The sequence below is a fragment of the Eurytemora carolleeae genome, unplaced genomic scaffold, assembly GCF_000591075.1.
Source record: "Eurytemora carolleeae unplaced genomic scaffold, Eaff_2.0 scaffold345, whole genome shotgun sequence".
NCBI lineage: Eukaryota > Metazoa > Arthropoda > Copepoda > Calanoida > Temoridae > Eurytemora > Eurytemora carolleeae.
In genome coordinates, this window is record NW_019396327.1 from 27,556 (window position 1) to 41,087 (window position 13,532).

Below are 13,532 nucleotides of genomic sequence, written 5' to 3' on the forward strand. Positions count from 1 at the left end.
AAAAAGTAAAAAATGGTTTTTTTTAGTTCCGAGCCTGAAAATCTAGAAATGCTGAGTGATAGATGTAAATGTCTTTTGTTTTCAGAGCAGTACAATTTAGCCCTAGAGGTAAGCTGTACTGGACTGTATTATATTGTACTGTACTGTACTGTACTATATTGTTCTGTACTGTACTGTAAAGTACAGTTTCCAAGATTTACAATAAACTGAAATATGTATTTCAAGTCTTCAACCCCGTGATAGATAATAAAATTTTAATTTAAAGTGATTAATTGATTATTTGGTTAATTGATAAATTTATTTTTTGACTTATTGATTAATTGATTAACTGATTAACTGATTAATTCATTAATTGATTAATTGATTAATTGATTAATTGATTAATTGATTAATTGATTAATTGATTTATTGATTAATTGATTAATTGATTAATCAATTAATTGATTAACTGATTAACTGATTAATTGATTAATTCATTAATTGATTAATTGATTAATTGATTAATTGATTAATTGATTAATTGATTAATTGATTAATTGATTAATTGATTTATTGATTAATTGATTAATTGATTAATCAATTAAATGATTAGTTGATTAACTGATTTATTGATTAATTGATTAATTGATTAATTGATTACTTGATTAATTCATTAATTCATTAATTGATTAATTATTTGATTGATTTCTTGATTAATTGACTAATTGATTAATTGACTAATTGACCAATTAACTAATTGGCTAATTGACTAATTGACTAATTGGCTAATTGACTAATTGACTAATTGACTAATTGACTAATTGACTAATTGATTTAGGGATGAAATGATTAAATGATTAATTCATGAAAAGCAGCGTGCTCTTATTTTTGCAACCTCACATTGACCTTGAGAGAAATCCAGAAGAAATTAACGATATCCATCAGAAATGGATTAGTGCTGTCTCACGGGATTAACGCGGTTACAAAATCTCGACATCTGATCAATTCTCTTGATCAAGAATTGCACGATTGAAATTTCAAAGGCATAATCGCTTTTAAGTAAATTACTTTTTTTTTGGAAGAAACAAAGGATTATCAGAAGAATAATGTATTTAATTAGAAGTAACTACTGTAAATATATATCAGGACTCATCGCGTCTCCTTGAGCTAGCTCCAAGATGTAGTCTCGGACATGCCAGGAGAGCTGAAATATACTCAGCTACTTTCAACTACGAGGAGGCTTTGAGGGCTTATCAGGAGGTTGGTCGGTTAGATGGTTGGTTGGGTTGTGGGCTGTTTGGTTTTTTAGGTGGGTGGTTCGGGTATTTGGTTGGGTGGGTCGGTGCTTAGTTGGTTGGTTGGATGGTTAAGTTGTTGGTTTGATGGGTGTTTGGTTGGGATTGTTGGTCAGTTTTATGGGTGTCTGGTTGATTTGATGGGGGGGGGGTTTAATTTATTTGTTTAATTAATTGATGTTATGTTTTATTTGAGTGATTTTTATGCTAAGTTTATTTAGGGTTTTCAATGCGGAGACAGCAATAAAGAGGCTTGTATGGAGGGCATTCTAAAATGTAAACGGGAAATCAGTAAAGATAAAAACAATGACAGGTAATTCAGGACATTAAATTTTCCAGACAAATAGTCAAATATTCATCAAAACTTGGATTATTGAAAAAAAGCGCTGAATAACTTTGAAGGTGATATCAGATTCAAGCTAAAAAGTGACGTAGGGGTTAACTTTGTACCCCATTATTGATTTAGGTTCAAATAGTACCCTGGCAGAAGTCATAATTTGAAATATCAAAGATCCACATTAGCAGATACCAGATTGAATAAAATGAAAAAAGTGGTTTAACTACGTGGTTCAACTATGTGGTTCAATTTAGTCTATGTAGTTTAACTACTTACTAATTCTCGTTTTTCAATAAATCTGGTCTTGGGTTAAAGTTAAAGAAATAAGGTTTTGAAAATTAGAAATTGAGACGAGATATCAGTTCATTTGTATCTAAAACCCAAAAATTATAAAAAAGAAAATATTTCATAGAAATGAACCAGTAGCAGTATGTTAGTTAAAAGTAAATGAGGGGGCGGAAAGTTTAAATAGATCTGTAAAAAACGTTCACAATAGAAATTTTTTGGCTGGGTTTCCTTTCAGATCAAATATGATTGATTGATTGAAATAATATTTAGTTTTTGTAATCAGTTTATTTCTGGGTTTACTATTTTTAGGCAGTTTCCTTATGTTGGTTGTGCTTTGGGAATATCAATCAGCAGTATCCTCCTAGTCCTTGATTACATAGCAAACAGAGAGGAAACTAATCTAGACCATTTCTTAGTATGGTTACTTCTATAGGGATTCAGGCATATCNCATATCCCCCCCCCCCTCCCTCTTTAATAATCTGTTTTCATCCTATTTCTTAGCATGGTTACTTCTATAGGGAATCAGGCATATCCCCCCCCCCTCTGAAATAATCTGTTTTCATCCCATTAATGCTAAGCGTGCATGATCGGAGCACAACACTTATCCTCGTGAAATTGGGTAAACTGAATGAGCTTATTTGGTTAGGAGTTCTTAAAAGAGGGGTTCCGTTATAATTTTTCTCCTAAATCTTAAAAAAAGTTCTTTTCCCGGATGCATTCTGTAAACGGATTTGGGATTTCGTGTCGGGGTCTTAAAGATTTTTCTCAAGGTGTTAACGAATAGAGAACTTTGAAAAAAAAATATTCTTTCTGGTCAAGTTTCTAGATGAGTTGATTTATCTAGGAATCCTATGTTGCTCACCCTTTACTAAAAGTTCTTGTATGTGTTCTCTCTGCAATATTCTTCTTCTGGTAAGTTTCTGTTTTATTAATTTTGATCCTTTAGTGGACACAGGGGTCGTATATTTTAATGAAAAAACGTCCCCCCCCTCTTTTGAAAATATTTTTTTTTTCCGAAGTTGGGGGAAAAAATTGTTTATTTTTCTCTGAATTGGAGAAAAACAGGATTTTAGCCAGGGGGGGTTCAGGCTAAGTGGCCTTATAAATGCTGTTATTCCGCATTAAGTCTACAACATTCATTTACCCTAGGTAGCCCATTGTAGTCCCAATGCAAAGATATATATATTAAAATGTATCCCTCTGTATAGATCACTATTACTCTCTGAAGTCCTGAGTCTCATGAAGACATGCTTAACACTTTCATGATGCATATAGCTATAATTGTTTATCAAGGGGGGGAGATTCTAACATCACCATACCTGATTTTAACCTTTGCCCTTATATCCCAGGGGGTGGGGGGCTAGAGGAATACTGCCCCCCCTGTGTACGCGCCTGGCCATATATAGATAGACATAATATATATACATAACATATATACATATATATATATGAGTGAAGAGCTTTATTATATAGACAATACCCTGTTACAGTAATATTTCCAGGGGCGGAATGTTCAAAACTAATTGTTTAATTCTAGGGGAGGTAAATTCTATAGAGCGTCTGTGAAGCGAATGAGACATCAGCTTTTGGAACCGCCCCCTGATCTATTCGGTCTAGAAGAGAATGAGAAAAAAGACCACGCCCACTCTGACTGATCTATTGAAACGCCCAAATCCTTTCCTGACGGAAGGCTATTTACACGTCAATCGGTAGGTTTTCACATCTTTATGATTCAAAAATGTCCAGTATAGAAAGAACGGAGCTTATATTCTCGCTCCGTTGAGACAAACTGTCATGGCAGCTATCTGGACTGATCGCAGCGCTCCTCAGAGCGCAGAGCGAGGTTGGATTTTGTAACTAAAATGGTGTTCTGTGTGTTCCTATAGATAAGATAATATCCGCGCTTCTAGAACACCGTTCAATTAAGGTCTCAAAATAACTGCTTACACATTTCAATAACGGACCAAAAGTCACTTTTTGGTCCGTTTCCGTATTGAGGCGTTTCCGTGTTGAGGCGTTTCCTTGTTGGTCCGTTTCCGTGTTGAGGCGTTTCTATTGCACCCAATTTAATACAGTGGTTTTCAGAAATCATTGGAATGAGTTATTTCTTTCTTTTTTTATTTAGAAGAGTCATATTTCTACAACATTCAGCAGTGTTCTAATTTTTTTTTAGAAATTTATATTATTTATGACAATTTTAAATTCAACAGTTTTCTGACATACACCTGAAATTTCTTAGAAATACATTTTCCAAAAGAATTTCAATTTTCGTAAAAGTTCATTTAAAATGCAGTTGCAGTACAGATATAAGTCATTATGTGGCAAATAATTTATTTAAAAATATAACAAAAACATGCAATATCCAGTTTTTTTTTTTCGAATAACCTCCAAACTCCACTCAAATTCTTGTAAGTTTTTTTACGGGAAAAATTTCCCGGATTTGTTTTCGAAAATAAATTGGTTTCCTTTTTTGCAAAATCATTAAATAGGCGATTAAAAGAGAATATTTTAAAGCATTAGACTTAAATTAACCTGTTAATCGTTTTATGTCGTCTTTACTGGCTCATCCTTTGCGTGTAACCCGGTATCTATATATGTAATCTTTCTGTTTTGTAATTTGATATTCTTTAATCCTTACATTAACATAATGCATTGCACTCACAGTATAAAAAATCAATATAAAAACTTTTTTTTAAATACGGAATTCTTGGTTTTTTATTCTATTTTTTATTTAGGCGGTGCGGTGGTGTTCTGTGTAAGTTGCACTGTGCACTGTTCAATGTTCATAAGATACAGTGCAGTCAAATAGTTTTTATGCGATATTTTCCATTTAAATTTATTCAGTTATTCCTCAACAGTAAACCTACACTTTAAGAGTCTGGATTGAACAAATTGTCTAATTTGAATACCGTAATAGGGTAGTAATCTAGTGATCTAGTTTTTGCAGGGTTTTATATTTAGTTGAAAATAATTCTACCTCTTCCGTTCTTCATTTATTTATTCAAATAAAAATACTTTTATTTCAAATTACTTCCTGTCCTGCAAATTTATCAAATAATTAGAAAACACAAATTTTGTTATTTATATATTGCAATATACTAATTTTCCTTTATTTTTGTATTTTTAATAAGCTTTACTATTTTTTGTAACATAACGAAGAACTGAGTTCCACGTGCATAAATCTAAAGTTATTGTTTTCATAAAGTTATTTATCTGGTTTTTACTCGATTTTACTTGATTTGTTAAATGTAATTATTTTATGATTTGTGTACTCATTATGTGATAAAAAAGTGTTTTAACTGATGTTTTTATGTTTATTTGACTTCAAGCAGTGAAACGGCATTCAATGTTCAAAAACTACCTCTAATTGTCAAAAACTAGAAGATTGGAAAAAATTTTGACATGAAATAAAAAAAAATTTTTGGTAATAAATAAAACAATACAACTTGATTTTCAGAAACGCAGAATCTTATGTAAAAAATAAAAATGATTTTTGCAGATAAAAATGAAAAAATGTGAACCAGACAGGAAAGGAAACGAGAAGATATCTGATCAAATTGGTGAAAGATTTAAGCGGTAAAAACGTAGTATTAAAATTTCTTCGTATTTTCAGTTGGTAAAAATCTGGAACTTTTTCGTCGTTCTATGTTTTATCTATCTATCTCTACTTCTATTGTGTTCTATGTTTTATCTATCTATCTCTACTTCTATTGTGTTCTATGTTTTATCTATCTATCTCTACTTCTATTGTGTTCTATGTTTTATCTATCTATCTCTAATTCTATTGTGTTCTATGTATCTATCTATCTCTACTTTTATTTTGTTCTATGTTTTATCTATCTATCACTACTTCTATTGTGTTCTATGTTTCATGATTTTATCTATCTATCACTACTTTTATTGTTTTCTATGTTTTATCTATCTATCTCTAATTCTATTGTGTTCTATGTTTAGCAAGATCTATGAATCCATACTATGCAGATATGAATTCTACCTTTATTGTACTCTATGTTTAGTAATTTCTATGTATCTCTACCTCTTCTGTGCTCTATGTTTAGTAAGATCTATTTATCTCTACCTCTATTGTGCGTTATGGTTAGTAAGATCTATGTATCTCTACCTCTATTGTACTCTATGTTTTGTAAGATCCATTTATTTTTATGTCTATTGTGCTCTATGCTTAGTAAGATCTATGTATCCCTACCTCTATTGTACTCCATATTTAGTAATATCTATGTATCTTTACCTTTATTGTGTTCTATTTTTAGTAAGATCTATGTAACTTACCCGTGATATGAACTCTACCTTTATTGTACTCCATGTTTAGCAAGATCTATTATCTCTAAGTCTATTGTGTACTATGCTTAGTAAGATCTTTGTATCTCTACCCGGATATGAACTCTACCTCTATTGTACTCTATGTTTAGTAAGATCTATGTATCTCTACCTCTTCTGTGCTCTATGTTTAGTAAGATCTATTTATCTCTACCATGTTATGAAATCTACCTCTATTGTACTCTATGTTTATTAAGATCTATATAGCTCTACCCTGGTATGAACTCTACCTCTATTGTGCTCTGTGTCTAGTAAGATCTATGTATCTCTACCATGGTATGAAAACTACCTATATTGTTGTCTATGTTTAGTAAGATCTATGTATCTCTACCCTGGTATGAACTCTACCTCTATTGTGCTCTATGTCTAGTAAGATCTATGTATCTCTACCATGGTATGAAATCTACCTCTATTGTACTCTATGTTTAGTAAGATCTATGTATCTCTACCTGGTATGAAATAAACCTCTATTGTGCTCTATGTTTAGTAAGATCTATGTATTTCTACCCTGGTATGTACTCTACCTCTATTCTGCTCTATGTTTAGTAAGATCTATGTATCTCTACCTCTATTGTACTCTATGTTTAGTAAGATCTATGTATCTACCCGGGTATGAAATCTACCTCTATTGTACTCTATATTTAGTAAGATCTATGAAATCTATCTCTATTGTACTCTATGTTTAGTAAGATCTATGTATCTCTACCCTGGTATGAAATCTACCTCTATTCTGCTCTATGTTTAGTAAGATCTATGTATCTCTACCATGGTATAAAATATACCTCTATTGTACTCTATGTTAAGTAAGATCTATGTATCTCTACCCTGGTATGAAATCTATCTCTATTGTACTCTATGTCTAGTAAGATCTATGTATCTCTACCATGGTATGAACTCTACCTCTATTGTGCTCTATGTTTAGTAAGATCCATTTATTTTTACCTCTATTGTACTCTATGTTTTGTAAGATCTATGTATCTACCCGGGTATGAAATCTACCTCTATTGTACTCTATGTTTAGTAAGATCTATGTATCTCTACCCTGGTATGAAATCTACCTCTATTCTGCTCTATGTTTAGTAAGATCTATGTATTTGGTATGAAATCTACCTCTATTCTGCTCTATGGATCGGTGCACTGCTTATAGCAGCAATATCTTTCTGTCTACAGGCAAAACGTAGGCATACATTATAATATATATTTTTTAATCTTAACATTTTTATCCCTTCTACTACTTTAACTTGGCATTTTTTTTAGTCTTTTTTTAACCTTTAGCATCTATTATTTTCTTTTTTCTCATAGTTTTCATCTTTATTGGTATTTCTTTCCAAACTTTCCCACTATTTCTATTTTTAGTTTTAAACTTAACTTTAATGCCTTTTCTCAAATTTTTCATTTTCTTCCAATCTTATTTCCAATTTATTTCAACGATTTTCTAAAATTATCTTCTTACCACTCACGTTATTGTGCAAATTCTCTATAAAAGTATTTTGTAATTTTGTAAATATTTATTTCAATAATTCCACTATTTTAGGCCATGGTGGTGATATTCACACAGTATATTGGGTTAAACCCTGGTGGTAAGTTGTCAAAACTTTAGTTAAAGAATATTAAAACTTTCTGTCTAGTTGTTAATATCTTTAATCAGGAAACTGTGGGTTTACACTACAGGAATTTCGCGGATTTTTCAAAGCTTTGAACTTTGAACAATTCTGAGTGAACACGTTCGACAGAGAGTTTAAAACAATCTGGCTCTCATGAGAGTATTTGAGCAGTTAAATAAGTTTTGTTGTGATCTTAAATACAAAATTTCTGGTATTATGTGTATTGTACATTTAAAAAATGGTGACCAATCTTTAAGGTTGGGAAATCGAAATGGGGGTGGGGGGCCTGATCCAGGCCTTCATTTGAACTACAAGGTGGCCCATGATATTGTTGAAATAAAAAAAAAATCTTGTTTTCCATAACTAATACAAGTATCATATTATCTTAACTTAAATGCCAAAGGGACTGTAAGCATAATTTAAAGTAACCTCCATGCAAAGATGACAATGCCCAATTTACAACGGATACTTTTAAAATCTTTATCTTACTAATAGTTTGGACGATATTTTTCGTTGTTAAAGATTTAAAAGTGTTCAATTCTGATAATTCCTATTTCCTTTTCTGCATTAGAATGTGCAAGTAATTTTTGTAGAGAAACCACAACTGAAAATAATCAGTTTTTCATAGACATTGATATCATATTAATTAAGACAAAGTTTTTAAGTGAACCCTTGTAAATACAATCCCTTTTATTGATAGATAGATGTTCCCTGTAGATTTAAAAACATGTAAAATGAGATTTTATTTAATTCGAAATTCTATAGGACACCCTGTATTTACCAGGAGTCCTCTGACCGCTCCTATATATCCTGTATTTACCAGGAGTCTTCTGACCGCTCCTTTACACCCTGTATTTACCAGAAGTTCTCTGCCGCTCCTATATAATCTGTATTTACCAGGAGTCCGCTGACCGCTCCAATACACCCTGTATTTACCAGGAGTCCTCTGACCGCTCCTTTACACCCTGTATTTACCAGGAGTCCTCTGACCGCTCCTTTACACCCTGTATTTACCAGGAGTCCTCTGACCGCTCCTATATCCTGTATTTACCAGGAGTCCTCTGACCGTTCCTTTTCACCCTGTTTTTACCAGGAGTCCTCTGACCGCTCCTTTACACCCTGTATTTACCAGGAGTCCTCTGACCGCTCCTATACACCCTGTATTTACCAGGAGTCCTCTGACCGCTCCTATATATCCTGTATTTACCAGGAGTCCTTTGACCGCTCCTATATATCCTGTATTTACCAGGAGTCTTCTGACCGCTCCTATATATATCCTGTATTTACCAGGAGTCCTCTGACCGCTTCTTTACACCCTGTATTTACTAGGAGTCCTCTGACCGCTCCTATGCAGCGGGATGAAACTGATCATGAGTGGACTACATGGAAACGAATTGTTAGATCGGAATTAGCATGTTTAGGAAATATATTCAATTTATACAACATTTTTCAATCCAACCAGAGTTTGTAAAATTATTATCTTTATTAATGTTAATTTCCCAAAAAGAAGCTTTCAATAACATTCTTTTAAAAAAAAGTAAATAGGCAAAAATTAATAGAAGTCTGAATTTTTTGGTTAATTTTTTTTAAACGTCAGAAATTTAGCAAACATTTTAATGTAAACTTAAATAAAGGCCCATCTTTATTTTTTTTTAAAGATTCACCAAGGTCCAAAAATATGTATTTTTTAGGCTTCTACTAATTCACAATACTATTTTCTTGTCATAATTTCGATTACTTTTAAACTCTTTTTTTTATGAATTGGGTTTCTTTTTTTTCCAGCCTTAGACTTTGATTCAAGTAAATAAAGGTTTCTTTAAAAATTACTACATTTTTTTCCTTGCTGAATTTGATGGATTAGCAAAAATAGTTGCAAAATATTACTGAACGGATATTATTAACTTCTGATGGTTGCCATCTAATCTATTTTAAACTTACAGAAAAATTGATAAGACTCGCTTCATATTTTTCTGATCCTTAATTATATCTTTTCATCCTGACCTAGTAAACAGCTGAGATATTTCAAACTATAAACTCTGATAGATCAAATAATCAAATTCTGAAATATCAAAGGTTTATTTTTCAAGTTTGCAACGTGAAAGATGCAGGTTTAGAGTCTAATTTGTTCATTAAAGAGAATGTAGACGTTTTTCCTAGTGACCCTCCAGGCAGAGATGCCAATGCCCGATTATAACGATGCCCTTGTAAACTTTGTCTGATCGAGAGTGGATTAGGTATCAATTTGTTTCTTACTCTAAACTGGGAATTTTAATTTGCGGTTTCTCCGCTAAACTGACTTGCGCATTGCTTTTAAGAAGCAATGGTGAAACTCACAGATATATTCACTTGTCGAGCCAGAAAAACGATTGTATCTTCAACATTTTTAATCAGAGTAAGGTTTCAAGGGTACTGTGGTAAATAGGGCATTGCCATCTTTGCATTGGAGGGTCACTTGAATTTGCACTTACAGTCCATTGAAGAATAAAAAAAGAAATTTGGTCAAAATATATTTTCTACAGTTGTTCTTTATCCTTTGTGTTCTCAACTGATCAAGAGATTCTATCCCTCATTCATCATTTATTTTTCAGTAAGTTTTGTATTTTTTAATTTTTAAATGATTTTTCTACAGCTTTTATATCATTTTAAAATATAAGGAAGATATTCAAATAACTTATGATTTTTAAAGATAAATAAACTATATTATTTTCCAGAGCTGAAAACTTTAGAATGGTGGATATCGAGATTAATGCTTGATCCTCTCTTTTTCTTAATATCGAGACTAACCTAGTCTTTACTTGTGTCCTGAAAAGTGTATAAAATTCAACCAATCAGAGTCGCGTATGTAAAGCCGATAAATTTGAAATTTTGCGCGCCATTTAAGATAATATACAGAAACGGGAGGAACTCTCTGATTTAGAAAAACCGGCTTTTGATTTTTCTCTACTATATCCAAGAAAGAACGGTTTAAGAAGAAAATCAGAAGTGTGTCCACTGTCCAGTGGATACTCAGATTAAGTAATCGGGATTAAGGATATCCCATTCTAAAGTTTCCAGCTCTGATCGTTTAAAGAGTACCATTGTGAATCAAACATGTAATTCTCTTTAAACGGCAGGTATCTTGAAAATACGTTGAGTGGAGCTTTAAATGAAAATGTTTAGAATGTTTAATAATACTTTTTATGAATTTTGTACACAATCCCTCTAGGCCTTGTACTCTCTGACCTCCAGCATGTACCTGATCGGTGTACTGCCAACCCTTTATGTACTGGCACAAATCTTCATAATATTTACCTCGTATTTACTTACAAACAATTCAGTGTAAGTTTTTTTTATACAGGGTTTCCCCAGAAACATGACAGTAGGAAGACGACTTGAAAGTCGTCTTTGAACTTTGAATTTATTTGTGACATTCAGTCGTCAACCTTCTTTTACATGAATGATTCTAGAAACAAGAACCATAAAATTATAGTCCTGGTATTTCCAAAATCTTTATATTTTTGGTAATATTGACTGCATATAAAGGCAGACCACATTTTGGAAATGCCAAGAGATTGAAATTATTAAATTTTAGAATTAGATTCACGAATTTAAATGCCGCAAAATATTTCAAATATCAAAGACGACCTTTAATCCGTCTTGCTCATGTTTCGTGGGACAATGACTTCAGAAAGAATTGTTTGCATATTTCAAAACTCACATTATCATGCATATTATATCGTCTTTATCTTGTTCATTTCGTGTTTCTTTGCATTTTAATTTTTATTTTTCAAGATAATTAAAATCCTTGATGGAAACTATTTAAAGGAATATTAAAATTTTGTTTTTCAGTGCTATCAATTCAATGACAAAAAACTTATGCAAAAAAAAGGAAATAAAAATTTTAAAAAGATTTATTTTTTCATAACTAAAAAGAAGAAAACTAAAATATTTGAAAATCAATGGATTAAAATAATTTTACAAAAATTGGAGAAAGCGTGACTTTTTATTAACGTAAAGAAAATTTTATTTCATGGATTAATTTCANAGTTTATTGTATTCCAGTAGTTTATTGTATTCCAGTAGTTTATTGTATTCCAGTAGTTTATTGTATTCCAGTAGTTTATTGTATTCCAGTAGTTTATTGTATTCCAGTAGTTACCAGAAAAACAACGGAGGGATTGCCGTCATTTTTATTTCTTTACTTTTGAAGACTGATTTATTTACAAAAATGTGGGTTTAGAATTAAAATTTTAGAATTCGTAGAAAAATTTTCAAACCATGAGAAAAAAAGAAGAAATTTATTCCACCGTTTTTGGTTACCATCTATGTGTCCTAACTGTGCATTCACACAATTGGGCCCTGGGAAATCTGAAGACTTTATTTAAGAAATCTTCACGTTGGGCCCTGATAAATCTGAAGACTTCAGTTAAGAAATCTTCACATTGGGCCCTGGGAAATCTGAAGACTTTATTTAAGAAATCTTCACATTGGGCCCTGAGAAATCTGAAGACTTTATTTAAGAAATCTTCACATTGGGCCCTGGGAAATCTGAAGACTTTATTTAAGAAATCTTCACATTGGGCCCTGGGAAATCTGAAGACTTTAGTAAAGAAATCTTCACATTGGGCCCTGGGAAATCTCATGACTTGTTTTAAGAAATCTTCACATTGGGCCCTGGAAAATCTGAAGACTTTAGAAATCTTATATGAATTTGATGTTGGTAAAAAGCAAACATTTTAATCACTTGCTTTAAAATCAATTAACTGAGTGATGGGTCTGTGTAGACAACTGATGAGTTTCATGTTTATTGGACTGCTTAAAATCATAACTTTCTTATTCCTCAATTTTATGGGTCCTACTGCATTATTTTTATAAATTTGAATTTCTAGATGTGTAAGTTTTTGTCTGGATAGAATATGGGGCCACGTAAAAAAAGAAGATTCTTTAATTCTATCATTTTTACATATAACAGGTTAGTAAAGTTAAAACATATTTCCATTTTTACATATAACAAGTTATTAAAGTTAAATCATATTTCCATTTTTACATATAACAGGTTAGTAAAGTTAAATCATATTTCCATTTTTAAGCTTATTTGCATAAAACCCCACATTATTGTTACAAGGTACAGTATATTATACAAGGTATAGTATATACAAGGTATATAGTATATACACGGTATAATTTATACAAGGAATAGTTTATACAAGGTATAGTATATTCAAGGTATAGTATTTAAGCTTTTAAAATATTGCTTTACTTCCAATTCGATTCATTATTTGTTACTTTTTTATTTTAAGTAAAATCAAAACTTTGAAATAGCGTTTCATAATCTTCACCAATCTTACTTGTGAGGCTCTCTATAAATGATCAAGCCTGATTTGTTCAGACGTGTTGTTTATTTAATTCAAACATGCTTAGTTTCCAACCAACAAACAGACAGAAACTATTAAAGATGTCATGTCATTAAAAAAAGCATTTCATTTTTTTAAGATGTTATATTATTTAGCCTACTGCTTTTATCTACCACTGGCTATGCTGGGACCTCTTATAACCAGTAAACAGTTTAAGGTAAGTTATCAGAGGAAAATATTATTCCTGCAAAACCACGGGAAACACAAAAAATATTAACCCTAGATATGAACAAAAATATTGAGTTTTTTTCGTCACTTAAATCTTCAAAAATGGGATGAGAGTATTTGAGCAGTTAAATA

At 31.6% G+C, this 13,532-nt stretch overlaps 2 protein-coding genes across 4 annotated transcripts; both read left to right on the plus strand.

Moving 5' to 3' along the window:
* Nucleotides 1–4,900, plus strand: LOC111701020 (uncharacterized). The gene is made up of 7 exons (XM_023472130.1): nt 1–108; nt 1,126–1,239; nt 1,496–1,587; nt 2,209–2,290; nt 2,745–2,812; nt 3,438–3,609; nt 4,636–4,900. Exons 1-6 carry the CDS (start codon nt 13–15, stop codon nt 3,553–3,555), a joined length of 570 nt encoding a protein of 189 aa, XP_023327898.1. The 5' UTR covers nt 1–12; the 3' UTR covers nt 3,556–3,609; nt 4,636–4,900.
* A 66-nt stretch (nt 4,901–4,966) lies between these two features.
* On the plus strand, nt 4,967–11,198 carry LOC111701021 (uncharacterized). 3 transcript variants are annotated; one of them, XM_023472132.1, is made up of 7 exons: nt 4,967–5,476; nt 6,488–6,511; nt 7,333–7,412; nt 7,770–7,815; nt 9,169–9,260; nt 10,359–10,426; nt 11,045–11,198. In XM_023472132.1, the coding sequence occupies exons 1-7, from the start codon at nt 5,406–5,408 to the stop codon at nt 11,159–11,161; spliced, it is 498 nt and encodes a 165-aa protein (XP_023327900.1). In that variant the 5' UTR covers nt 4,967–5,405; the 3' UTR covers nt 11,162–11,198. The 3 variants fall into 3 exon arrangements, with proteins under 3 accessions (XP_023327900.1, XP_023327899.1, XP_023327901.1); XM_023472131.1 differs by lacking the exon at nt 6,488–6,511 and adding an exon at nt 6,547–6,570; XM_023472133.1 differs by lacking the exon at nt 6,488–6,511 and adding an exon at nt 7,257–7,280.
* The last annotated feature ends 2,334 nt before the right edge of the window (nt 11,199–13,532 follow it).

Bases quoted from the DNA above. Each gene is read 5' to 3' on its own strand.
- LOC111701020 (XM_023472130.1), top strand. From the start codon at position 13: ATGGTTTTTTTTAGTTCCGAGCCTGAAAATCTAGAAATGCTGAGTGAT. The intron at 109-1,125 runs GTAAGCTGTACT...AATATATATCAG, and splicing joins AGTACAATTTAGCCCTAGAG to GACTCATCGCGTCTCCTTGA. The intron at 2,291-2,744 runs GAAACTAATCTA...TGATTTATCTAG, and splicing joins ATTACATAGCAAACAGAGAG to GAATCCTATGTTGCTCACCC.
- LOC111701021 (XM_023472132.1), top strand. From the start codon at position 5,406: ATGAAAAAATGTGAACCAGACAGGAAAGGAAACGAGAAGATATCTGAT. The intron at 6,512-7,332 runs GTATGAAAACTA...TCTATGTATTTG, and splicing joins ATCTATGTATCTCTACCATG to GTATGAAATCTACCTCTATT. The intron at 7,413-7,769 runs GTAGGCATACAT...CCACTATTTTAG, and splicing joins TTTCTGTCTACAGGCAAAAC to GCCATGGTGGTGATATTCAC.